At 44.9% G+C, this 26779-nt stretch overlaps 1 protein-coding gene across 2 annotated transcripts in view; it reads right to left on the reverse strand.

The window, feature by feature from the left end:
• The window catches only part of atg16l2 (autophagy related 16 like 2), a 71497-nt gene continuing 44718 nt past the window's right edge, over positions 1-26779 (reverse strand). For both annotated transcript variants that reach the window (XM_045724879.2, XM_045724876.2), the window contains 3 exons: positions 21867-21914; positions 12292-12393; positions 1-8353 (listed from right to left, as the gene is read on the reverse strand). In XM_045724879.2, the coding sequence (XP_045580835.1) occupies positions 8260-8353; positions 12292-12393; positions 21867-21914 (244 nt within the window). In that variant the 3' untranslated portion in view covers positions 1-8259. The remainder of the gene's footprint in view (positions 8354-12291; positions 12394-21866; positions 21915-26779) is intronic.

Genomic DNA, 26779 nt, shown 5'->3' on the forward strand with positions numbered 1-26779 from the left:
TCAAATTAGTTGTTCAAGTTTATTCTTTGTAAAAATTAAACGGTTGTTTAGCGCAAAAAAAAATAACGAACAAGAAGAATAAGGTTTAACCTAATTGATAACGACATTACATTATCCCTTATTACATTATCCCTTATTACATTATCCCTTAGAGCTGTTTTGAATGAGGTTTAACCTAATTCATAACGACATTACATTATCCCTTAGAGCTGTTTTGAATGAGGTTTAACCTAATTCATAACGACATTACATTATCCCTCAGAGCTGTTTTGAATGAGGTTTAACCTAATTGATAACGACATTACATTATCCCTTATTACATTAACCCTTAGAGCTGTTTTGAATGAGGTTTAACCTAATTCATAACGACATTACATTATCCCTTATTACATTATCCCTTAGAGCTGTTTTGAATGAGGTTTAACCTAATTCATAACGACATTACATTATCCCTTAGAGCTGTTTTGAATGAGGTTTAACCTAATTCATAACGACATTACATTATCCCTCAGAGCTGTTTTGAATGAGGTTTAACCTAATTGATAACGACATTACATTATCCCTTATTACATTAACCCTTAGAGCTGTTTTGAATGAGGTTTAACCTAATTCATAACGACATTACATTATCCCTTATTACATTATCCCTTATTACATTATCCCTTAGAGCTGTTTTGAATGAGGTTTGAATGAGGTTTAACCTAATTCATAACGACATTACATTATCCCTTAGAGCTGTTTTGAATGAGGTTTGAATGAGGTTTAACCTAATTCATAACGACATTACATTATCCCTTAGAGCTGTTTTGAATGAGGTTTGAATGAGGTTTAACCTAATTCATAACGACATTACATTATCCCTCAGAGCTGTTTTGTTGAAACACCAATAGCAGCACAGTTGACATTAGTCATATAGGAATAATATACACTATATAATATGGCATATATCCCCAATACCCATAGCAATACAGAGCATATACAGCCAGGTACAAAAAGATTAGCACCTTTGATAATGATGAGCAACAAAGACTATAAAATAATACAAATAATGAGCGATAAAGTACATGCTCAATTAAAACACACACACACACATATACACACACACACACACGCACACGCACACGCACACACACTGGCAAGAAAAAGTATGTGAACCCTTTGGAATTACCTGGATTTCTGTATAAATTGGTGATAAAATTTGATCTGATCTTCATCACAACAACAGACAAACACAGTGTGCTTAAAACTAATAACACACACACACACATTATTGTATTTGTCTTGTCTATATTGAATACATCATTTAAACATTCACAGTGTAGGTTGGAAAAAGTGTGCAAGGCTAATGACTTCTCCAAAAGCTAATTGGAGTCAGGAGTCAGCTAACCTGGAGTCCAACCAATGAGACGAGATTGGAGATGTTGGTTACAGCTGCCCTGCCCTATAAAAACACTCACAAGATTTTTGTTTGCTATTCACAAGAGGCATTGCCTGATGTGAACCATGCCTCGAACAAAAGAGATCTCAGAAGACCTAAGATTAAGAAGGGTTGACTTGCATAAAGCTGGAAGCGGTAAGACAAATTGTCTATAAACGGAGAAAGTTCAGCACTGTTGCTACTCTCCATCCTGCAAAGATGACTGCAAGAGCACAGCGCAGAATGCTCAATGAGGTTACGAAAAATCCTAGAGTGTCAGATAACACTTAACATAAATCTTTGGAACATGCTAGCATCTCTGTTGACGAATCAACGACACGTAAAACACTAATCAAGAATGGTGTTCATGGGAGGACACCACGGAAGAAGACACTGCTGTCCAAAAAAAAAACATTGCTGCACATCTGAAGTTTGGAAAAGAGCATCTGGATGTTCCACAGCGCTACTGGCAGAATATTCTGAGGATACATTAAAATACATTTCAGTTGTTTGGAAGGAACACACAACACTAAGTGTGGAGGAAAAAAAGGCACAGCACAGCAACATCAAAACCTCATCCCAACTGTAATGTATGGTGGAGGGAGCATCATGGTTTGAAGCCGCTTTGCTGCCTCAGCGCCTGGATAGATTGCGATCATCGACGGGAAAATGAATTCCCAAGTTTATTAAGACATTTCGCAGGAGAATGTTAGGCTATCTGTCCACCAATTGAAGCTCAACAGAAGTTGGGTGAAGCAACGACAAAAAAAAATCTGTCGTTCTGCCCCTGAACAAGGCAGTTAACCCGCTGTTCCTAGGCCGTCATTAAAAATACGAATTTGTTCTTAACTGACTTGCCTAGTTAAATAAAGGTTAAATAAAAAATAAATAAAATAAAAAGACAGGACAACGACCCAAAAGACAGAAGTCAATAACAGAATGGCTTGAACAGAATAAATTATTCCTTCTGGAGTGGCCCAGCCAGTTCTGACCTCAACCCGATTGAGATGCTGTGCATGACCTCAAAGAGCAGTTCACACCAGACATCCCAAGAGCAGTTCACACCAGACATCCCAAGTGCAGTTCACACCAGACATCCCAAGAGCAGTTCACACCAGACATCCCAAGTGCAGTTCACACCAGACATCCCAAGTGCAGTTCACACCAGACATCCCAAGAGCAGTTCACACCAGACATCCCAAGAGCAGTTCACACCAGACATCCCAAGAGCAGTTCACACCAGACATCCCAAGAGCAGTTCACACCAGACATCCCAAGAGCAGTTCACACCAGACATCCCAAGTGCAGTTCACACCAGACATCCCAAGAGCAGTTCACACCAGACATCCCAAGAGCAGTTCACACCAGACATCCCAAGAGCAGTTCACACCAGACATCCCCAGAGCAGTTCACACCAGACATCCCAAGAGCAGTTCACACCAGACATCCCAAGTGCAGTTCACACCAGACATCCCAAGTGCAGTTCACACCAGACATCCCAAGAGCAGTTCACACCAGACATCCCAAGAGCAGTTCACACCAGACATCCCAAGAGCAGTTCACACCAGACATCCCAAGTGCAGTTCACACCAGACATCCCAAGAGCAGTTCACACCAGACATCCCAAGTGCAGTTCACACCAGACATCCCAAGAGCAGTTCACACCAGACATCCCAAGAGCAGTTCACACCAGACATCCCAAGAGCAGTTCACACCAGACATCCCAAGAGCAGTTCACACCAGACATCCCAAGTGCAGTTCACACCAGACATCCCAAGTGCAGTTCACACCAGACATCCCAAGAGCAGTTCACACCAGACATCCCAAGTGCAGTTCACACCAGACATCCCAAGAGCAGTTCACACCAGACATCCCAAGTGCAGTTCACACCAGACATCCCAAGAGCAGTTCACACCAGACATCCCAAGAGCAGTTCACACCAGACATCCCAAGAGCAGTTCACACCAGACATCCCAAGAGCAGTTCACACCAGACATCCCAAGAGCAGTTCACACCAGACATCCCCAGAGCAGTTCACACCAGACATCCCCAGAGCAGTTCACACCAGACATCCCAAGAATATTACTGAACTGAAACAGTTCTGTAAAGAGGAATGTTTCTCTATTGTTGTGATCAAATGTTATGACCAATTTATGCAGAAATACAGGTAATTCCAAAGGGTTCATATACTTTTTCTTGCCACTGTGTGTGTGTGTGTGTGTGTATATATATATAATATTTATTTTATACTAATACAATTGGAATTTCTCAGAGAAAGAGATTTTGTTTAACAAGTAATATAACGTTTTCTCAAAAAGACAGGGGTCAAAATTGTTGCCACCCGTTTTCAATACCTTTCAATACCTCACCTTGCGAGAATAACGGCACTGAGCCTTTTTCTAAAATGTTTTATGACATTGGGAGAGATCTCAGACCATTCAGCCATCCCAGAATATTTCTGGCTCAGTGCCGTCATCTTCGCAATGCGTTGAAAACAGGGGTAGCAATCATCTTGACTCTTTTTGAGGGGGGGGGGGGGGGGGGGATGATTACTTGTTAAACAAATCTCTTTCTCTGAGAAATTGTGTTAGTATTATTGATTTTACACAGTCTAGTTTTGCTAATCTTTATCAGGGGTGCCAATAGTTTTGGACCTGGCTGTAATGGCATATCCCATAACCTCATATAATACACAGCATTTACATGGCATAAATCCCATAACCTCATATAATACACAACATTTACATGGCATATCCCATAACCTCATATAGAATAAAAAGCACATCATACTATATTACCCTCCCAGATTCCCTTCCCTCCCGTGTAAACACACACACACACACACACAAGGATATCCCTTAGTTAATCCAGAACCTTTGAGACATACCAATAACTGTTTAACAGACCATCTGTTAGTTAAAAGACTTTATCACCACATCATTATAAAATGCAGCGTGGACAGTACATATAAAAAAAGACAATCTGTAAATGTTTAAAACACGGTTTACACAACGTCTACATGTGAATGAGTAACACGGAGGAATGAGAGAAGTAAAATGGCGTCTATCTCAGCTTTACATGAAGAGTGTGTTTGATCCAGACTGTGGACTGAAGCTGACAAGCCAAATGCTCTTCAAAGCTGAGGCCAAACGGCTACTGAATGCAACTCAGCATTTTAAATCTGAATCACTGAGTATACCTGCATAGAGGCAGAGAGTGAGAGAGAGAGAGAGAGATAGAGAGAGAGAGAGAGAGAGAGAGAGAGAGAGCAAGAGAGAGAGGCAGAGAGAGAGAGGCAGAGAGAGAGAGGCAGAGAGAGAGAGAGAGAGGCAGAGAGAGAGAGGCAGAGAGAGAGAGGCAGAGAGAGAGAGAGAGAGAGAGGCAGAGAGAGAGAGGCAGAGAGAGAGAGAGAGGCAGAGAGAGAGAGGCAGAGAGAGAGAGAGAGAGGCAGAGAGAGAGAGGCAGAGAGAGAGAGAGAGAGAGAGAGGCAGAGAGAGAGAGGCAGAGAGAGAGAGGCAAAGAGAGAGAGAGAGAGAGAGGCAAAGAGAGAGAGAGAGAGAGAGAGAGAGAGAGAGAGAGAGAGAGAGAGAGAGAGAGAGGCAGAGAGAGAGAGGCAGAGAGAGAGAGAGAGAGAGAGAGGCAAAGAGAGAGAGGCAGAGAGAGAGGCAAAGAGAGAGAGGCAGAGAGAGAGAGAGAGAGAGAGAGAGAGGCAGAGAGAGAGAGAGAGAGAGAGAGAGAGAGAGAGAGAGAGGCAGAGAGAGAGAGAGAGAGAGAGAGAGAGAGAGAGAGAGAGAGAGAGAGAGAGAGAGAGGCAAAGAGAGAGAGGCAGAGAGAGAGAGAGAGAGAGGGGCAGGTGTATTGCTCTCATTGCTAACACCTCAATATGATTTTATGACTAAATGCTAAATGTTGTCCTGCTGTATTACTGAATGTGGGCAAAAGCCAAGCAAATATCCCTGTGAGGAATGGTAAAGTTGTACTGTTCCATCTGTTCACAATAACAGACCAGCAACAGCTGGTTGTTCCCTTTAGAACCCTCAAGATAACCCTGTTCCCTTTAGAACCCTCAAGAAAACCCTGTTCCCTTTAGAACCCTCAAGATAACCCTGTTCCCTTTAGAACCCTCAAGATAACCCTGTTCCCTTTAGAACCCTCAAGATAACCCGGGTTCCCTTCAGAACCCTCAAGATAACCCAGTTCCCTTTAGAACCCTCAAGATAACCCTGTTCCCTTTAGAACCCTCAAGATAACCCGGGTTCCCTTCAGATCCCTCAAGATAACCCGGGTTCCCTTTAGAACCCTCAAGATAACCCGGTTCCGTTCAGAACCCTCAAGATAACCGGTTCCCTTTAGAACCCTCAAGATAACCCGGGTTCCCTTCAGAACCCTCAAGATAACCCGGGTTCCCTTCAGAACCCTCAAGATAACCCGGGTTCCCTTCAGAACCCTCAAGATAACCCGGGTACCCTCTAGAACCCTAAAGATAACCCGGGTTCCCTTTAGAACCCTCAAGATAACCCGGTTCCGTTCAGCCCTGTACATGTGTCATGTAGCTTAGATTAAAACCACTCATCATATTATCACAGTTGTCATGATAGTTTTTCCATAATGTATCACCTATTAGACCAGCAGACCAGTGTAACCCTAACAGTCTGATATGGTAGTGTTATCTGTAAGCCAGCCAAGAGCATGAAGCTTTACCTCCAATTGTTTCAAGCAGAGGATATGAATCCCTATCCCTGAATAAATCGCGTATTAATCTCTCGTCAAGCATAACCCATGCTTTTTCCTTTCCCCAGTACGAATGGTTAGACACCACATTCATTTTCAACTACTAAGTAAAAAAGTTGTTTTGACACAAACAAATGCTTGTTTACAAAAAAGGCAAAGCAACACTATGGATTTATGTTGGCACCATTACGAGCCCATACAATCACGGAGAGAACAAAACGAAACCATTTACTTTTTGACAGACAGATATTGTATTTATGATTTTCTGCCAGTTCCCTTTAGCTAAGTTATAAACCGAAGAAAAACAGCAGAATGTGTCAGATCTGTCGACTCGTCTTGAATTTCATTCCGCTGCTCTATCGATAGCACCATACATCAGTCTGAAAACCCGCCATCCTAGAAGTCGTTTGTGCTGACGTCAAAATGACGTCATTCATGAATCGTGTAGGCCAGTTCTGGTCCAACCCATCGGGTTCTGGGACCAATCAGAACGGTTTGAATGTGTTCTCATTCAAGAAGTCTTCGGGGGAGTAAGCTAAACCAGACTCATGGTGGAGAAGAAAACGTTAGTGGGCGTGGCGTTCGACCTGAGTGATGTGGATCGGTAGCCAGGCAACAGTTGGATATCACCCCCGTTCCGTTCTGTCAGACTGGTAGCAGGAGTGAGACAAACATCCAATGTGTTCTGTGTTCTCTCAGCCATGTTAAACATCCAATGTGTTCTGTGTTCTCTCAGCCATGTTAAAACATCCAATGTGTTCTGTGTTCTCTCAGCCATGTTAAACATCCAATGTGTTCTGTGTTCTCTCAGCCATGTTAAAACATCCAATGTGTTCTGTGTTCTCTTAGCCATGTTAAACATCCAATGTGTTCTGTGTTCTCTCAGCCACGTTAAAACATCCAATGTGTTCTGTGTTCTCTCAGCCACGTTAAAACATCCAATGTGTTCTGTGTTCTCTCAGCCACGTTAAACATCCAATGTGTTCTGTGTTCTCTCAGCCATGTTAAACATCCAATGTGTTCTGTGTTCTCTCAGCCATGTTAAAACATCCAATGTGTTCTGTGTTCTCTCAGCCATGTTAAAACATCCAATGTGTTCTGTGTTCTCTCAGCCATGTTAAACATCCAATGTGTTCTGTGTTCTCTCAGCCATGTTAAACATCCAATGTGTTCTGTGTTCTCTCAGCCATGTTAAACATCCAATGTGTTCTGTGTTCTCTCAGCCACGTTAAAACATCCAATGTGTTCTGTGTTCTCTCAGCCATGTTAAAACATCCAATGTGTTCTGTGTTCTCTCAGGCATGTTATCCAATGTGTTCTGTGTTCTCTCAGCCATGTTAAACATCCAAAGTGTTCTGTGTTCTCTCAGCCATGTTAAAACATCCAATGTGTTCTGTGTTCTCTCAGCCATGTTAAACATCCAATGTGTTCTGTGTTCTCTCAGCCATGTTAAAACATCCAGCGTGTTCTGTGTTCTCTCAGCCATGTTAAACATCCAACGTGATCTCTCAGCCATGTTAAACATCCAATGTGTTCTGTTCTCTCAGCCATGTTAAACATCCAATGTGTTCTGTGTTCTCTCAGCCATGTTAAACATCCAAAGTGTTCTGTGTTCTCTCAGCCATGTTTAAACATCCAATGTGTTCTGTGTTCTCTCAGCCATGTTAAACATCCAATGTGTTCTGTGTTCTCTCAGCCATGTTAAAACATCCAATGTGTTCTGTGTTCTCTCAGCCATGTTAAACATCCAATGTGTTCTGTGTTCTCTCAGCCATGTTAAACATCCAATGTGTTCTGTGTTCTCTCAGCCATGTTAAAACATCCAATGTGTTCTGTGTTCTCTCAGCCATGTTAAACATCCAATGTGTTCTGTGTTCTCTCAGCCACGTTAAACATCCAATGTGTTCTGTGTTCTCTCAGCCACGTTAAACATCCAATGTGTTCTGTGTTCTCTCAGCCATGTTAAACATCCAATGTGTTCTGTGTTCTCTCAGCCATGTTAAACATCCAACGTGTTCTGTGTTCTCTCAGCCAATGTTCAGATGACCTTGTAAACCTAACCCCAGAGTGATGTTCAAATGGGTCTGAGGCTGGCTAGTCGACCAGACTGTTTAAATGTCGCTCCAGAGAACGGCACGCCGGCTCTTGTCCACACTGACCACGTACTCCCCAGACCCAGACCAGGCCACCGCGTTGATGGACGAACTGGATGGGACAAGAGAGACAGGCAGACAGACAGAGAGAGAGAGAGAGAGAGAGAGAGAGAGACAGGCAGACAGAGAGAGAGAGACAGGCAGACAGAGAGAGAGAGACAGGCAGACAGAGAGAGAGAGAGAGACAGTCAATAAGGGCTCATCTGAAATGACACCCGATTCTTCATTTAGCCAGTACCAAAACATCATAGGGCTCTAGACAAAAGTAGTGCACTGCATAAGGAGGAGGGTGCCATAAGGCTTTGGACGTAGCCTAAATCTCATTTACTTCAATGTGCATCTATCCGTCCACAAGACAGACAGTGGAACAGCTTTGACTCATTCTGTGTTTCTAAATGGGACAGATGTTATGGACTGTTGTGATTCACTGGGAACCAAACAGAGCAGATGGACTGTTGGGATTCACTGGGAACCAAACAGAGCAGATGGACTGTTGGGATTCACTGGGAACCAAACAGAGCAGATGGACTGTTGGGATTCACTGGGAACCAAACAGAGCAGATGGACTGTTGGGATTCACTGGGAACCAAACAGAGCAGATGGACTGTTGGGATTCACTGGGAACCAAACAGAGCAGATGGACTGTTGGGATTCACTGGGAACCAAACAGAGCAGATGGACTGTTGGGATTCACTGGGAACCAAACAGAGCAGATGGACTGTTGGGATTCACTGGGAACCAAACAGAGCAGATGGACTGTCGGGATTCACTGGGAACCAAACAGAGCAGATGGACTGTCGGGATTCACTGGGAACCAAACAGAGCAGATGGACTGTCGGGATTCACTGGGAACCAAACAGAGCAGATGGACTGTCGGGATTCACTGGGAACCAAACAGAGCAGATGGACTGTCGGGATTCACTGGGAACCAAACAGAGCAGATGGACTGTTGGGATTCACTGGGAACCAAACAGAGCAGATGGACTGTCGGGATTCACTGGGAACCAAACAGAGCAGATGGACTGTCGGGATTCACTGGGAACCAAACAGAGCAGATGGACTGTTGGGATTCACTGGGAACCAAACAGAGCAGATGGACTGTTGGGATTCACTGGGAACCAAACAGAGCAGATGGACTGTTGGGATTCACTGGGAACCAAACAGAGCAGATGGACTGTTTGGATTCACTGGGAACCAAACAGAGCAGATGGACTGTTGGGATTCACTGGGAACCAAACAGAGCAGATGGACTGTTGGGATTCACTGGGAACCAAACAGAGCAGATGGACTGTTGGGATTCACTGGGAACCAAACAGAGCAGATGGACAACTTTGCTACAATGTAAAGTAGTGAGTGTACGGCTTGTATAACAGTGTAAATTTGCTGTCCCCTCAAAATAACTCAACACACAGCCATTAATGTCTAAACCGCTGGCAACAAAAGTGAGTACACCCCTAAGTGGAAATGTCCAAATTGGGCCCAATTAGCCATTTTCGCTCCCCGGTGTCATGTGACTCGTTAGTGTTACAAGGTCTCAGGTGTGAATGGGGAGCAGGTGTGTTAAATTTGGTGTCATCGCTCTCACACTCCCTCATACTGACTGGTCACTGGAAGTTCAACATGGCACCTCATGGCAAAGAACTCTCTGAGGATCTGAAAAAAAAGATTTGTTGCTGTACATAAAGATGGCCTGGGCTATAAGAAGATTGCCAGGACCCTGAAACTGAGCTGCAGCACGGTGGCCAAGACCATACAGCGGTTTAACAGGACAGGTTCCACTCAGAACAGGCCTCGCCATGGCCGACCAAAGAAGTTGAGTACACGTGCTCAGCGTCATATCCAGAGGTTGTCTTTGGGAAATAGACGTATGAGTGCTGCCAGCATTGCTGCAGAGGTTGAAGGGGTGGGGGGGGGTCAGCCTGTCAGTGCTCAGACCATACGCCGCACACTGCATCAAATTGGTCTGCATGGCTGTCGTCCCAGAAGGAAGCCTCTTCTAAAGATGATGCACAAGAAAGCCCGCAAACAGTTTGCTGAAGACAAGCAGACTAAGGACATGGATTACTGGAACCATGTCCTGTGGTCTGATGAGACCAAGATAAACTTATTTGGTTCAGATGGTGTCAAGCGTGTGTGGCGGCAACCAGGTGAGGAGTACAAAGACAAGTGTGTCTTGCCTACAGTCAAGCATGGTGGTGGGAGTGTCATGGTCTGGGGCTGCATGAGTGCTGCCGGCACTGGGGAGCTACAGTTCATTGAGGGAACCATGAATGCCAACATGTACTGTGACATACTGAAGCAGAGCATGATCCCTCTCCCTTCGGAGACTGGGCCGCAGGGCAGTATTCCAACATGATAACGACCCCAAACACACCTCCAAGACGACCACTGCCTTGCTAAAGAAGCTGAGGGTTAAGGTGATGGACTGGCCAAGCATGTCTCCAGACCTAAACCCTACTGAGCATCTGTGGGGCATCCTCAAAACGGAAGGTGGAGGAGTGCAAGGTCTAACATCCACCAGCTCTGTGATGTCGTCATGGAGGAGTGGAAGAGGACTCCAGTGGTAACCTGTGAAGCTCTGGTGAACTACATGCCCAAGAGGGTTATGGCAGTGCTGGAAAATGATGGTGGCCACACAAAATATTGACACTTTGGGCCCAATTTGGATATTTCCACTTAGGGGTGTACACACTTTTGTTGCCAGAGGTTTAGACTTTAATGGCTGTGTGTTGAGTTATTTTGAGGGGACAGCAAATTTACACTATTATACAAGCTGTACACTCACTACTTTACATTGTAGCAAAGTGTCATTTCTTCAGTGTTGTCACATGAAAAGATATACTCAAATATTTACAAAAATGTGAGGAGTGTACTCACTTTTGTGAGATACTGTACACTGGGTACCAGCACTGAGTCAATGATAACTTGTCTATACAACACGATTCTTCAGGTAAAAACTACTGAATTAGCACAAAAATGTGTAATGATTTATTGATTTTGATGACATTATTAAAATGGTGAAAATGAGTTTGTACTGGCTACTAAGAACTAAACAGCTCAGAGTGTTTTGCTGGTTTGTAAAGGACTAGACAGGGGAACGGCTGCTAGAACCCTACTAGAACCCTCCTGCTGCTAGAACCCTACTCCCCCCTCCTGCTGCTAGAACCCTACTCCCCCCTCCTGCTGCCAGAACCCTACTCCCCCCTCCTGCTGCCAGAACCCTACTCCCCCCTCCTGCTGCCAGAACCCTACTCCCCCCTCCTGCTGCCAGAACCCTACTCCCCCCTCCTGCTGCCAGAACCCTACTCCCCCTCCTGCTGCCAGAACCCTACTCCCCCTCCTGCTGCTAGAACCCTACTCCCCCCTCCTGCTGCCAGAACCCTACTCCCCCTCCTGCTGCTAGAACCCTACTCCCCCTCCTGCTGCTAGAACCCTACTCCCCCCTCCTGCTGCTAGAACCCTACTCCCCCTCCTGCTGCCAGAACCCTACTCCCCCCTCCTGCTGCTAGAACCCTACTCCCCCCTCCTGCTGCCAGAACCCTACTCCCCCCTCCTGCTGCTAGAACCCTACTCCCCCCTCCTGCTGCCAGAACCCTACTAGAACCCTCCTGCTGCCAGAACCCTACTCCCCCTCCTGCTGCCAGAACCCTACTCCCTCCTCCTGCTGCTAGAACCCTACTCCCCTCTCCTGCTGCCAGAACCCTACTCCCTCCTCCTGCTAATGTAAACACTATCTAATAGCCTGTAACATTCTGTAGTCCACTAATAGCCTCTACAACACAAAGAGGAAGTAGTATCATCAACCTAATTGATGCCGTGTTGGCCAGAGCCCAGCAGGGCTGACGATAGTTGCTAAAAGCTAAGGTCCTCCGAGGCTGGGTGGGGTTCAGAGGACAGACAGGCAGACGGATAGACTGGGATCCGTCCAGTCTAGCCTAGTCCAGTCCAGTGTCTAGTGCAGTCTAGTCCAGTCCAGTCCAGTCGTCCTACCTGTGCATGTCCGGTAGTCGTGTCTCCAGGTTGCCAGAGTTGACGTTCCAGATGTAGACGGCTCCATCTGCTGATCCTGCTGCCAGGTAGCTCCCATCAGGACTAGATAGAGAGAGGAGAGAGAACGAGAGGAGAGAGAGAGAGAGAACGAGAGGAGAAGGAGAAAGAGAGAGAGAGAACGAGAGGAGAAGGAGAAGGAGAAAGAGAGAGAGAGAACGAGAGGAGAAGGAGAAGGAGAAAGAGAGGAGAGAGAGAAGGAGAGACAGAGAGAACGAGAGGAGAGAGAGAACGAGAGGAGAGGAGAGAGAGAAGGAGAGACAGAGAGAACGAGAGGAGAGAGAGAACGAGAAGGAGAGAGAGAGAGGAGAGAGATAAGGAGAAAGAGAGAGGGGAGAGAGATAAGGAGGAAGAGAGAGGAGAGAGAGAAGGAGAGAGATAAGGAGAAAGAGAGAGAGGAGAAGGAGAGAGAGAGAGAGAGAGAGAGGAGAAAGAGAGAGAGGAAAGCGAGAAGGAGAAAGAGAGAGAGAGAGGAGAGAGGAGAAAGAGAGTTATCTATCCAAAACGGAGATGTATTGGTAAACCACTTCTCCAATCTTTTTGGCTCTATAACAAAGAACAAACAGCAAAAACATATACATGATCAAATACAAATGTTTGAATCAACTATTAAAGACGACCAGAACCCACTGGATTCTCCAATTACACTGAATGATCTACAGGACAAAATACAAACCCTCCAACCCGAAAAGGCCTGTGGGGTTGATGGTATCCTCAATGAAATGATAAAATATACAGACCACAAATTACCAATTGGCTATACTTAAACTCTTTAACATCATCCTCAGCTCTGGCTTCTTCCCCAATATTTGGAACCAAGGACTGATCACCCCAATCCACAAAAGTGGAGACAAATTTGACCCCAATAACTACCGTGGGATATGAGTCAACAGCAACCTTAGGAAAATCCTCTGCATTATCCTTAACAGCAGACTCGTACATTTCCTCGGTGAAAACAATGTACTGATCAAATGTCAAATTGGCTTTTTACCAAATTAGAGTACGACAGACCACGTATTCACCCTGCACACCCTAATTGACAAACAAACAAACCAAAACAAATGCAAAGTGTTCTCATGCATTGTTGATTTCAAAAAAGCCTTTGTCTCAATTTGGCATGAGGGTCTGCTATATAAATTGATGGAAAGTGCTGTTGGGGGACAAACAAACAACATTATAAAATCAATGTACACAAACAACAAGTGTGCGGTTAAAATGTACAAATAACACACATTTCTTTCCACAGGGCCGTGGGGTGAGACAGGGATGCAGCTTAAGCCCCACCCTCTTCAACATACCAACTAATTGGTGAGGACACTAGAACAGTCTGCAGCACCCGGCCCTCACCCAAACACCAAATTCAGACTCCGAATGCACAATTCAGCAAAAATATCCTCCGTGTACAACATAAAACACCAAATAATGCATGCAGAGCAGAATTAGGCCGATACCCGATAATTATCAAAATCCAGAAAAGAGACGTTAAATTCTACAACCACCTAAAAGGAAACGATTCCCAAACCTTCTATAACAAAGCCATCACCTACAGAGAGATGAACCTGGAGAAGAGTCCCCTAAGCAAGCTGGTCCTGGGGCTCTGTTCACAAACACAAACAGACCCCACAGAGCCCCAGGACAGCAACACAATTAGACCCAACCAAATCATGAGAAAACAAAAAGATAATTACTTGAGAATTAACAAAAAACAGAGCAAATTAGAATGCTATTTGGCCCTAAACAGAGAGTACACAGTGGCAGAATACCTGACCACTGTGACTGACCCAAACTTAAGGAAAGCTTTGACTATGTACAGACTCAGTGAGCATAGCCTTGCTATTGAGAAAGGCCACCGTAGGCAGACCTGGCTCTAACGAGAAGACAGGCTATGTGCACACTGCCCACAAAATGAGGTGGAAACTGAGCTGCACTTCCTAACCTCCTGCCAAATATTTGACCATATTAGAGACATATTTCCTTCAGATTACACAGATCCACAAAGAATTAGAAAACAAACCCCATTTTGATGAACTCCCCATATCTACTGGGTGAAATACCACAGTGTTCCATCACAGCAGCAAGATTTGTGACCTGATGCCACAAGAAAAGGTCAACATGTGAAGAACAAACACCATTGTAAATACAACCCATATTTATGTTTATTTATTTTCCCTTTTGAACTTTAATCATTTGCACATCATTACAACACTCTAAATATACAGAATATGACATTTGAAATCTCTTTATTCTTTTGGAACTTCTGTGAGTGTAATGTTTACTGTTCATTTTTATTGTTTATTATCTATTTCAAATGCTTTGGCAAAGTAAACATACGCTTCCCATGCAAATACATTTTTGTCTTAAATTGAAATTGAATTGAGAGAAGAGAGGAGAGAGAGAATAGATAGATAAGAAACAATTAGTTAGTTAAAGGCTGACATATCAATACAATACTAGGCTGATATCTGGCCACTAGACTGTATTAATACATTACCATGTCCTGACTCCTGCATGGCCCTTAACAACACCACATCACAAAGTATTCTGGTCCGTCCATGTGTTGTCATGGCAACAGTAAAAATGCATTCAGAGGAAACCAGTTAGTATGTCAGCAGGCATCAGAAAAATCAAAAAACAACTCTCTCTCCCTCTTTCTTTATCACTCTCCCTTTCTTTTTATATCTCTCTGTCACTCTCAGATCCAACGTCACACAGAGAGGAACATGTAGACCAGGTGTGTCAACCTCAATCCATGAAGGGCCTAGTGTCTGTTGGTTTTTCCTTTCAATTAAGACCTAGACTACCAGGTGAGGGGAGTTCCTTACTGAGACCTAGACAACCAGGTGAGGGGAGTTCCTTACTGAGACCTAGACAACCAGGTGAGGAGAGTTCCTTACTGAGACCTAGACAACCAGGTGAGGGGAGTTCCTTACTGAGACCTAGACAACCAGGTGAGGAGAGTTCCTTACTGAGACCTAGACAACCAGGTGAGGGGAGTTCCTCACTGAGACCTAGACAACCAGGTGAGGAGAGTTCCTTACTGAGACCTAGACAACCAGGTGAGGAGAGTTCCTTACTGAGACCTAGACAACCAGGTGAGGAGAGTTCCTTACTGAGACCTAGACAACCAGGTGAGGAGAGTTCCTCACTGAGACCTAGACAACCAGGTGAGGAGAGTTCCTTACTGAGACCTAGACAACCAGGTGAGGAGAGTTCCTTACTGAGACCTAGACAACCAGGTGAGGGGAGTTCCTTACTGAGACCTAGACAACCAGGTGAGGGGAGTTCCTTACTGAGACCTAGACAACCAGGTGAGGGGAGTTCCTTACTGAGACCTAGACAACCAGGTGAGGGGAGTTCCTCACTGAGACCTAGACAACCAGGTGAGGAGAGTTCCTTACTGAGACCTAGACAACCAGGTGAGGAGAGTTCCTTACTGAGACCTAGACAACCAGGTGAGGAGAGTTCCTTACTGAGACCTAGACAACCAGGTGAGGAGAGTTCCTCACTGAGACCTAGACAACCAGGTGAGGAGAGTTCCTTACTGAGACCTAGACAACCAGGTGAGGAGAGTTCCTTACTGAGACCTAGACAACCAGGTGAGGGGAGTTCCTTACTGAGACCTAGACAACCAGGTGAGGGGAGTTCCTTACTGAGACCTAGACAACCAGGTGAGGAGAGTTCCTTACTGAGACCTAGACAACCAGGTGAGGGGAGTTCCTTACTGAGACCTAGACAACCAGGTGAGGAGAGTTCCTTACTGAGACCTAGACAACCAGGTGAGGGGAGTTCCTTACTAGAGAGGAGCGGGCCCTCCGTGGAATGAGTTTGACACGTGAGCTAACGAAAGGAGGGGGACATGGCAGCTGAAGGCATGCTCACCACAGCCGTCTACTTCCTTTAAACTTTAGAACTGCATGTTAAGTCAACAGTCAGTCTGGTCACACAGAAGGAATATAAATGAATTCACGCCACTCTTCTAAAACCAACAAGTATAGTGTTGTTGTGAGATGTTTTGTCTTCTGTCATACATCTAGAAATATATATATTATATATTATTCACTAATATTATTCACTAATATTACTCACTAATACTACTCACTAATATTATTCACTAATATGGCATACTAATATTACATACTAATATTACTCACTAATATTATTCACTAATATTACTCTAATACCATTCACTAATATTACTCACTAATACTACTCACTAATACTACTCTAATACCATTCACTTATATTACTCACTCATACTACTCACTAATACTACTCACTAATATGACTCACTAATATTACTCACTAATACTACTCAGTAATATTATTCACTAATATTATTCAGTAATACTACTCACACACAAATATTATTCACTAATATTACATACTGATATTACTCACTAATACTGCTCACACACAAATATTATTCACTAATATTACATACTAATATTACTCACTAATATTACTCACTAATACTACTCACACACACATATTATTCACTAATATTACATACTAATATTACTCACTAATATTACTCACTAATACTACTCACACACACATATTATTCACTAATATTACATACTAATATTACTTACTAATATTACTCGCTAATACTACTCACACACACATATTATTCACTAATATTACATACTAATATTACTCACTAATACTACTCACACACACATATTATTCACTAATATTACATACTAATATTACATACTAATATTACTTACTAATATTACTCACACACACACAAATATTATTCACCAATATTACATACTAATATTACTCACTAACATTATTCACTAATACTACTCACACACAAATATTATTCACTAATATTACTCACTAATATTACTCACTAATACTGCTCACACACAAATATTATTCACTAATATTACTCACTAATACTGCTCACACACAAATATTATTCACTAATATTACTCACTAATACTGCTCACACACAAATATTATTCACTAATATTACATACTAATACTACTCACTAATACTGCTCACACACAAATATTATTCACTAATATTACTCACTAATACTACTCACACACAAATATTATTCACTAATATTACATACTAATATTACTCACTAATATTATTCACTAATATTAAATACTAATATTATTCACTAATATTAGACACTAATATTACATACTAATATCCCACACTAATACTACTCACTAATATTACACAAGGGCATACTGTAGCTGATGTTACCCCCATTATCATTCAGTATGCTACGGATTCATCACAAAAGCAGCAAGACAGAGACAGACATGCAGACAGACATGCAGACAGACATGCAGACAGACATGCAGACAGACAGACAGGCTGCACAAAAGACAATGTTCCAGATAAAGTCATGCAGTCCACTTTTGCTAATTCAGCGACAGTGTGCAGAATAGTTTTTTTCCCAGTTAACCAGAACGCTACAGAGTAGCTAACAGACAGGCAGAGCAGAGTCCCATTGGAAGTGAATAGGGAGGAAAGAGGACTGGATTTGGAGCCAGAGATATGGAGCCAGGGATATGGAGCAGGGATATGGAGCCAGGGATATGGAGCAGGGATATGGAGCCAGGGATATGGAGCCAGGGATATGGAGCCAGGGATATGGAGCCAGAGATATGGAGCCAGAGATATGGAGCCAGGGATATGGAGCCAGGGATATGGAGCCAGGGATATGGAGCTAGGGATAAGGAGCCAGAGATATGGAGCCAGAGATATGGAGCCAGAGATATGGAGCCAGGGATATGGAGCCAGGGATATGGAGCCAGGGATATGGAGCTAGGGATAAGGAGCCAGAGATATGGAGCCAGGGATATGGAGCCAGGGATATGGAGCTAGGGATAAGGAGCGAGAGATATGGAGCCAGGGATATGGAGCCAGGGATATGGAGCTAGGGATAAGGAGCCAGAGATATGGAGCTAGGGATATGGAGCCAGGGATATGGAGCCAGGGATAAGGAGCCATGACAGGATTCTACTTCTTTCTTGAAATCTGTTGAAGCTGGCAGACACTTGAATTTTGGGATGCATTATTTACAATATCTATCGGTCTCTAGATAAAGGAGGCTGGGTTGGTTGGACCAAACTCTGCTCTGACACGGCAGTCTGGGGTTGGTTGGACCAAACTCTGCTCTGACACGGCAGTCTGGGGTTGGTTGGACCAAACTCTGCTCTGACACGGCAGTCTGGGGTTGGTTGGACCAAACTCTGCTCTGACACGGCAGTCTGGGGTTGGTTGGACCAAACTCTGCTCTGACACGGCAGTCTGGCATGGTGCTATTGATATCTGTAGCCAGCTGAGCCTTGGAGAGACACAACGAAATAAGAAGTGACTGTTACACTCCCTTAGGACATTATAAAACCTCAGCTGGCAAATGAAGCATGTTGTGCCAGCTATCTTATACCCCATGGTCCTGTACCATCCTACAGACTGTGTTGTACCCCATGGTCCTGTAGCATCCTACAGACTGTGTTGTACCCCATGGTCCTGTACCATCCTACAGACTGTGTTGTACCCCATGGTCCTGTACCATCCTACAGACTGTGTTGTACCCCATGGTCCTGTACCATCCTACAGACTGTGTTGTACCCCATGGTCCTGTACCATCCTACAGACTGTGTTGTACCCCATGGTCCTGTAGCATCCTACAGACTGTGTTGTACCCCATGGTCCTGTACCATCCTACAGACTGTGTTGTACCCCATGGTCCTGTACCATCCTACAGACTGTGTTGTACCCCAGGACCCTGTACCATCCTACAGACTGTGTTGTACCCCATGGTCCTGTACCATCCTACAGACTGTGTTGTACCCCATGGTCCTGTACCATCCTACAGACTGTGTTGTACCCCATGGTCCTGTACCATCCTACAGACTGTGTTGTACCCCATGGTCCTGTACCATCCTACAGACTGTGTTGTACCCCATGGTCCTGTACCATCCTACAGACTGTGTTGTACCCCATGGTCCTGTACCATCCTACAGACTGTGTTGTACCCCATGGTCCTGTACCATCCTACAGACTGTGTTGTACCCCATGGTCCTGTAGCATCCTACAGACTGTGTTGTACCCCATGGTCCTGTACCATCCTACAGACTGTGTTGTACCCCATGGTCCTGTACCATCCTACAGACTGTGTTGAACTCCATGGTCCTGTACCATCCTACAGACTGTGTTGTACCCCATGGTCCTGTACCATCCTACAGACTGTAGTCCTGTACCATCCTACAGACTGTGTTGTACCCCATGGTCCTGTACCATCCTACAGACTGTGTTGTACCCCATGGTCCTGTACCATCCTACAGACTGTGTTGTATTCCATGGTCCTGTACCATCCTACAGACTGTGTTGTACCCCATGGTCCTGTAGCATCCTACAGACTGTGTTGTACCCCATGGTACCCTGTACCATCCTACAGACTGTGTTGTACCCCATGGTCCTGTACCATCCTACAGACTGTGTTGTACCCCATGGTCCTGTACCATCCTACAGACTGTGTTGAACCCCATGGTCCTGTACCATCCTACAGACTGTGTTGAACCCCATGGTCCTGTACCATCCTACAGACTGTGTTGTACCCCATGGTCCTGTAGCATCCTACAGACTGTGTTGTACCCCAGGACCCTGTACCATCCTACAGACTGTGTTGTACCCCATGGTCCTGTACCATCCTACAGACTGTGTTGTACCCCATGGTCCTGTACCATCCTACAGACTGTGTTGTACCCCATGGTCCTGTACCATCCTACAGACTGTGTTGTACCCCATGGTCCTGTACCATCCTACAGACTGTGTTGTACCCCATGGTCCTGTACCATCCTACAGACTGTGTTGTACCCCATGGTCCTGTACCATCCTACAGACTGTGTTGTACCCCATGGTCCTGTAGCATCCTACAGACTGTGTTGTACCCCATGGTCCTGTACCATCCTACAGACTGTGTTGTACCCCATGGTCCTGTACCATCCTACAGACTGTGTTGTACCCCATGGTCCTGTACCATCCTACAGACTGTGTTGTACCCCAGGACCCTGTACCATCCTACAGACTGTGTTGTACCCCATGGTCCTGTACCATCCTACAGACTGTGTTGTACCCCATGGTCCTGTACCATCCTACAGACTGTGTTGAACCCCATGGTCCTGTACCATCCTACAGACTGTGTTGTACCCCAGGACCCTGTACCATCCTACAGACTGTGTTGTACCCCATGGTCCTGTACCATCCTACAGACTGTGTTGTACCCCATGGTCCTGTACCATCCTACAGACTGTGTTGTACCCCATGGTCCTGTACCATCCTACAGACTGTGTTGTACCCCATGGTCCTGTACCATCCTACAGACTGTGTTGTACCCCATGGTCCTGTACCATCCTACAGACTGTGTTGTACCCCATGGTCCTGTACCATCCTACAGACTGTAGTCCTGTACCACCTACAGCTGTGTTGTACCCATGGTCCTGTACCATCCTACAGACTGTGTTGTACCCCATGGTCCTGTACCATCCTACAGACTGTGTTGTACCCCATGGTCCTGTACCATCCTACAGACTGTGTTGTACCCCATGGTCCTGTACCATCCTACAGACTGTGTTGTACCCCATGGTCCTGTACCATCCTACAGACTGTGTTGTACCCCATGGTCCTGTACCATCCTACAGACTGTGTTGTACCCCATGGTCCTGTACCATCCTACAGACTGTGTTGTACCCCATGGTCCTGTACCATCCTACAGACTGTGTTGTACCCCATGGTCCTGTACCATCCTACAGACTGTGTTGTACCCCATGGTCCTGTACCATCCTACAGACTGTGTTGTACCCCATGGTCCTGTACCATCCTACAGACTGTGTTGTACCCCATGGTCCTGTACCATCCTACAGACTGTGTTGTACCCCATGGTCCTGTACCATCCTACAGACTGTGTTGTACCCCATGGTCCTGTAGCATCCTACAGACTGTGTTGTACCCCATGGTCCTGTACCATCCTACAGACTGTGTTGTACCCCATGGTCCTGTACCATCCTACAGACTGTAGTCCTGTACCATCCTACAGACTGTGTTGTACCCCAGGACCCTGTAACATCCTACAGACTGTGTTGTACCCCATGGTCCTGTACCATCCTACAGACTGTGTTGTACCCCAGGACCCTGTACCATCCTACAGACTGTGTTGTACCCCATGGTCCTGTAGCATCCTACAGACTGTGTTGTACCCCATGGTCCTGTACCATCCTACAGACTGTGTTGTACCCCATGGTCCTGTACCATCCTACAGACTGTGTTGTACCCCATGGTCCTGTACCATCCTACAGACTGTGTTGTACCCCATGGTCCTGTACCATCCTACAGACTGTAGTCCTGTACCAACCTACAGGCTGTGTTGTACCCCATGGACCCTGTACCATCCTACAGACTGTGTTGTACCCCATGGACCCTGTACCATCCTACAGACTGTGTTGTACCCCAGGACCCTAGAGTTAGGGTTAGAGTAAGTGCTCACCTGAATATAGCCTTGGTGCTGTCACAGCCACATTTGAAGCCCTCAGCTCTGAAATGAGAGATAAGGACAGTTTTCATACACACGAACATCCAGGGTTAGTTCTATAGTGGAGGAGAGAACTAGAGATAGTCCAGGGTTAGTTCTATAGTGGAGGAGAGAACTAGAGATAGTCCAGGGTTAGTTCTATAGTGGAGGAGAGAACTAGAGATAGTCCAGGGTTAGTTCTATAGTGGAGGAGAGAACTAGAGATAGTCCAGGGTTAGTTCTATAGTGGAGGAGAGAACTAGAGATAGTCCAGGGTTAGTTCTATAGCGGAGGAGAGAACTAGAGATAGTCCAGGGTTAGTTCTATAGTGGAGGAGAGAACTAGAGATAGTCCAGGGTTAGTTCTATAGTGGAGGAGAGAACTAGAGATAGTCCAGGGTTAGTTCTATAGTGGAGGAGAGAACTAGAGATAGTCCAGGGTTAGTTCTATAGTGGAGGAGAGAACTAGAGATAGTCCAGGGTTAGTTCTATAGTGGAGGAGAGAACTAGAGATAGTCCAGGGTTAGTTCTATAGTGGAGGAGAGAACTAGAGATAGTCCAGGGTTAGTTCTATAGTGGAGGAGAGAACTAGAGATAGTCCAGGGTTAGTTCTATAGTGGAGGAGAGAACTAGAGATAGTCCAGGGTTAGTTCTATAGTGGAGGAGAGAACTAGAGATAGTCCAGGGTTAGTTCTATAGTGGAGGAGAGAACTAGAGATAGTCCAGGGTTAGTTCTATAGTGGAGGAGAGAACTAGAGATAGTCCAGGGTTAGTTCTATAGTGGAGGAGAGAACTAGAGATAGTCCAGGGTTAGTTCTATAGCGGAGGAGAGAACTAGAGATAGTCCAGGGTTAGTTCTATAGCGGAGGAGAGAACTAGAGATAGTCCAGGGTTAGTTCTATAGTGGAGGAGAGAACTAGAGATAGTCCAGGGTTAGTTCTATAGCGGAGGAGAGAACTAGAGATAGTCCAGGGTTAGTTCTATAGTGGAGGAGAGAACTAGAGATAGTCCAGGGTTAGTTCTATAGCGGAGGAGAGAACTAGAGATAGTCCAGGGTTAGTTCTATAGTGGAGGAGAGAACTAGAGATAGTCCAGGGTTAGTTCTATAGTGGAGGAGAGAACTAGAGATAGTCCAGGGTTAGTTCTATAGTGGAGGAGAGAACTAGAGATAGTCCAGGGTTAGTTCTATAGTGGAGGAGAGAACTAGAGATAGTCCAGGGTTAGTTCTATAGTGGAGGAGAGAACTAGAGATAGTCCAGGGTTAGTTCTATAGTGGAGGAGAGAACTAGAGATAGTCCAGGGTTAGTTCTATAGCGGAGGAGAGAACTAGAGATAGTCCAGGGTTAGTTCTATAGTGGAGGAGAGAACTAGAGATAGTCCAGGGTTAGTTCTATAGTGGAGGAGAGAACTAGAGATAGTCCAGGGTTAGTTCTATAGTGGAGGAGAGAACTAGAGATAGTCCAGGGTTAGTTCTATAGTGGAGGAGAGAACTAGAGATAGTCCAGGGTTAGTTCTATAGTGGAGGAGAGAACTAGAGATAGTCCAGGGTTAGTTCTATAGCGGAGGAGAGAACTAGAGATAGTCCAGGGTTAGTTCTATAGTGGAGGAGAGAACTAGAGATAGTCCAGGGTTAGTTCTATAGCGGAGGAGAGAACTAGAGATAGTCCAGGGTTAGTTCTATAGTGGAGGAGAGAACTAGAGATAGTCCAGGGTTAGTTCTATAGTGGAGGAGAGAACTAGAGATAGTCCAGGGTTAGTTCTATAGTGGAGGAGAGAACTAGAGATAGTCCAGGGTTAGTTCTATAGTGGAGGAGAGAACTAGAGATAGTCCAGGGTTAGTTCTATAGTGGAGGAGAGAACTAGAGATAGTCCAGGGTTAGTTCTATAGCGGAGGAGAGAACTAGAGATAGTCCAGGGTTAGTTCTATAGTGGAGGAGAGAACTAGAGATAGTCCAGGGTTAGTTCTATAGCGGAGGAGAGAACTAGAGATAGTCCAGGGTTAGTTCTATAGCAGAGGAGAGAACTAGAGATAGTCCAGGGTTAGTTCTATAGTGGAGGAGAGAACTAGAGATAGTCCAGGGTTAGTTCTATAGTGGAGGAGAGAACTAGAGATAGTCCAGGGTTAGTTCTATAGTGGAGGAGAGAACTAGAGATAGTCCAGGGTTAGTTCTATAGTGGAGGAGAGAACTAGAGATAGTCCAGGGTTAGTTCTATAGTGGAGGAGAGAACTAGAGATAGTCCAGGGTTAGTTCTATAGCGGAGGAGAGAACTAGAGATAGTCCAGGGTTAGTTCTATAGTGGAGGAGAGAACTAGAGATAGTCCAGGGTTAGTTCTATAGTGGAGGAGAGAACTAGAGATAGTCCAGGGTTAGTTCTATAGCGGAGGAGAGAACTAGAGATAGTCCAGGGTTAGTTCTATAGCGGAGGAGAGAACTAGAGATAGTCCAGGGTTAGTTCTATAGCGGAGGAGAGAACTAGAGATAGTCCAGGGTTAGTTCTATAGCGGAGGAGAGAACTAGAGATAGTCCAGGGTTAGTTCTATAGCGGAGGAGAGAACTAGAGATAGTCCAGGGTTAGTTCTATAGCGGAGGAGAGAACTAGAGATAGTCCAGGGTTAGTTCTATAGCGGAGGAGAGAACTAGAGATAGTCCAGGGTTAGTTCTATAGCGGAGGAGAGAACTAGAGATAGTCCAGGGTTAGTTCTATAGCGGAGGAGAGAACTAGAGATAGTCCAGGGTTAGTTCTATAGCGGAGGAGAGAACTAGAGATAGTCCAGGGTTAGTTCTATAGCGGAGGAGAGAACTAGAGATAGTCCAGGGTTAGTTCTATAGCGGAGGAGAGAACTAGAGATAGTCCAGGGTTAGTTCTATAGCGGAGGAGAGAACTAGAGATAGTCCAGGGTTAGTTCTATAGCGGAGGAGAGAACTAGAGATAGTCCAGGGTTAGTTCTATAGCGGAGGAGAGAACTAGAGATAGTCCAGGGTTAGTTCTATAGTGGAGGAGAGAACTAGAGATAGTCCAGGGTTAGTTCTATAGTGGAGGAGAGAACTAGAGATAGTCCAGGGTTAGTTCTATAGTGGAGGAGAGAACTAGAGATAGTCCAGGGTTAGTTCTATAGTGGAGGAGAGAACTAGAGATAGTCCAGGGTTAGTTCTATAGTGGAGGAGAGAACTAGAGATAGTCCAGGGTTAGTTCTATAGTGGAGGAGAGAACTAGAGATAGTCCAGGGTTAGTTCTATAGCGGAGGAGAGAACTAGAGATAGTCCAGGGTTAGTTCTATAGTGGAGGAGAGAACTAGAGATAGTCCAGGGTTAGTTCTATAGTGGAGGAGATAACTAGAGATAGTCCAGGGTTAGTTCTATAGTGGAGGAGAGAACTAGAGATAGTCCAGGGTTAGTTCTATAGTGGAGGAGAGAACTAGAGATAGTCCAGGGTTAGTTCTATAGTGGAGGAGAGAACTAGAGATAGTCCAGGGTTAGTTCTATAGCAGAGGAGAGAACTAGAGATAGTCCAGGGTTAGTTCTATAGTGGAGGAGAGAACTAGAGATAGTCCAGGGTTAGTTCTATAGCAGAGGAGAGAACTAGAGATAGTCCAGGGTTAGTTCTATAGTGGAGGAGAGAACTAGAGATAGTCCAGGGTTAGTTCTATAGTGGAGGAGAGAACTAGAGATAGTCCAGGGTTAGTTCTATAGCGGAGGAGAGAACTAGAGATAGTCCAGGGTTAGTTCTATAGCGGAGGAGAGAACTAGAGATAGTCCAGGGTTAGTTCTATAGTGGAGGAGAGAACTAGAGATAGTCCAGGGTTAGTTCTATAGTGGAGGAGAGAACTAGAGATAGTCCAGGGTTAGTTCTATAGTGGAGGAGAGAACTAGAGATAGTCCAGGGTTAGTTCTATAGTGGAGGAGAGAACTAGAGATAGTCCAGGGTTAGTTCTATAGTGGAGGAGAGAACTAGAGATAGTCCAGGGTTAGTTCTATAGCGGAGGAGAGAACTAGAGATAGTCCAGGGTTAGTTCTATAGTGGAGGAGAGAACTAGAGATAGTCCAGGGTTAGTTCTATAGTGGAGGAGAGAACTAGAGATAGTCCAGGGTTAGTTCTATAGCGGAGGAGAGAACTAGAGATAGTCCAGGGTTAGTTCTATAGCGGAGGAGAGAACTAGAGATAGTCCAGGGTTAGTTCTATAGCGGAGGAGAGAACTAGAGATAGTCCAGGGTTAGTTCTATAGTGGAGGAGAGAACTAGAGATAGTCCAGGGTTAGTTCTATAGTGGAGGAGAGAACTAGAGATAGTCCAGGGTTAGTTCTATAGTGGAGGAGAGAACTAGAGATAGTCCAGGGTTAGTTCTATAGTGGAGGAGAGAACTAGAGATAGTCCAGGGTTAGTTCTATAGTGGAGGAGAGAACTAGAGATAGTCCAGGGTTAGTTCTATAGTGGAGGAGAGAACTAGAGATAGTCCAGGGTTAGTTCTATAGCGGAGGAGAGAACTAGAGATAGTCCAGGGTTAGTTCTATAGCGGAGGAGAGAACTAGAGATAGTCCAGGGTTAGTTCTATAGCGGAGGAGAGAACTAGAGATAGTCCAGGGTTAGTTCTATAGCGGAGGAGAGAACTAGAGATAGTCCAGGGTTAGTTCTATAGCGGAGGAGAGAACTAGAGATAGTCCAGGGTTAGTTCTATAGCGGAGGAGAGAACTAGAGATAGTCCAGGGTTAGTTCTATAGCGGAGGAGAGAACTAGAGATAGTCCAGGGTTAGTTCTATAGCGGAGGAGAGAACTAGATATAGTCCAGGGTTAGTTCTATAGTGGAGGAGATAACTAGAGATAGTCCAGGGTTAGTTCTATAGTGGAGGAGAGAACTAGAGATAGTCCAGGGTTAGTTCTATAGTGGAGGAGA

This window comes from Salmo salar, chromosome 09, assembly GCF_965601325.2.
Source record: "Salmo salar chromosome 09, fSalSal1, whole genome shotgun sequence".
NCBI classification, from domain to species: domain Eukaryota; kingdom Metazoa; phylum Chordata; class Actinopteri; order Salmoniformes; family Salmonidae; genus Salmo; species Salmo salar.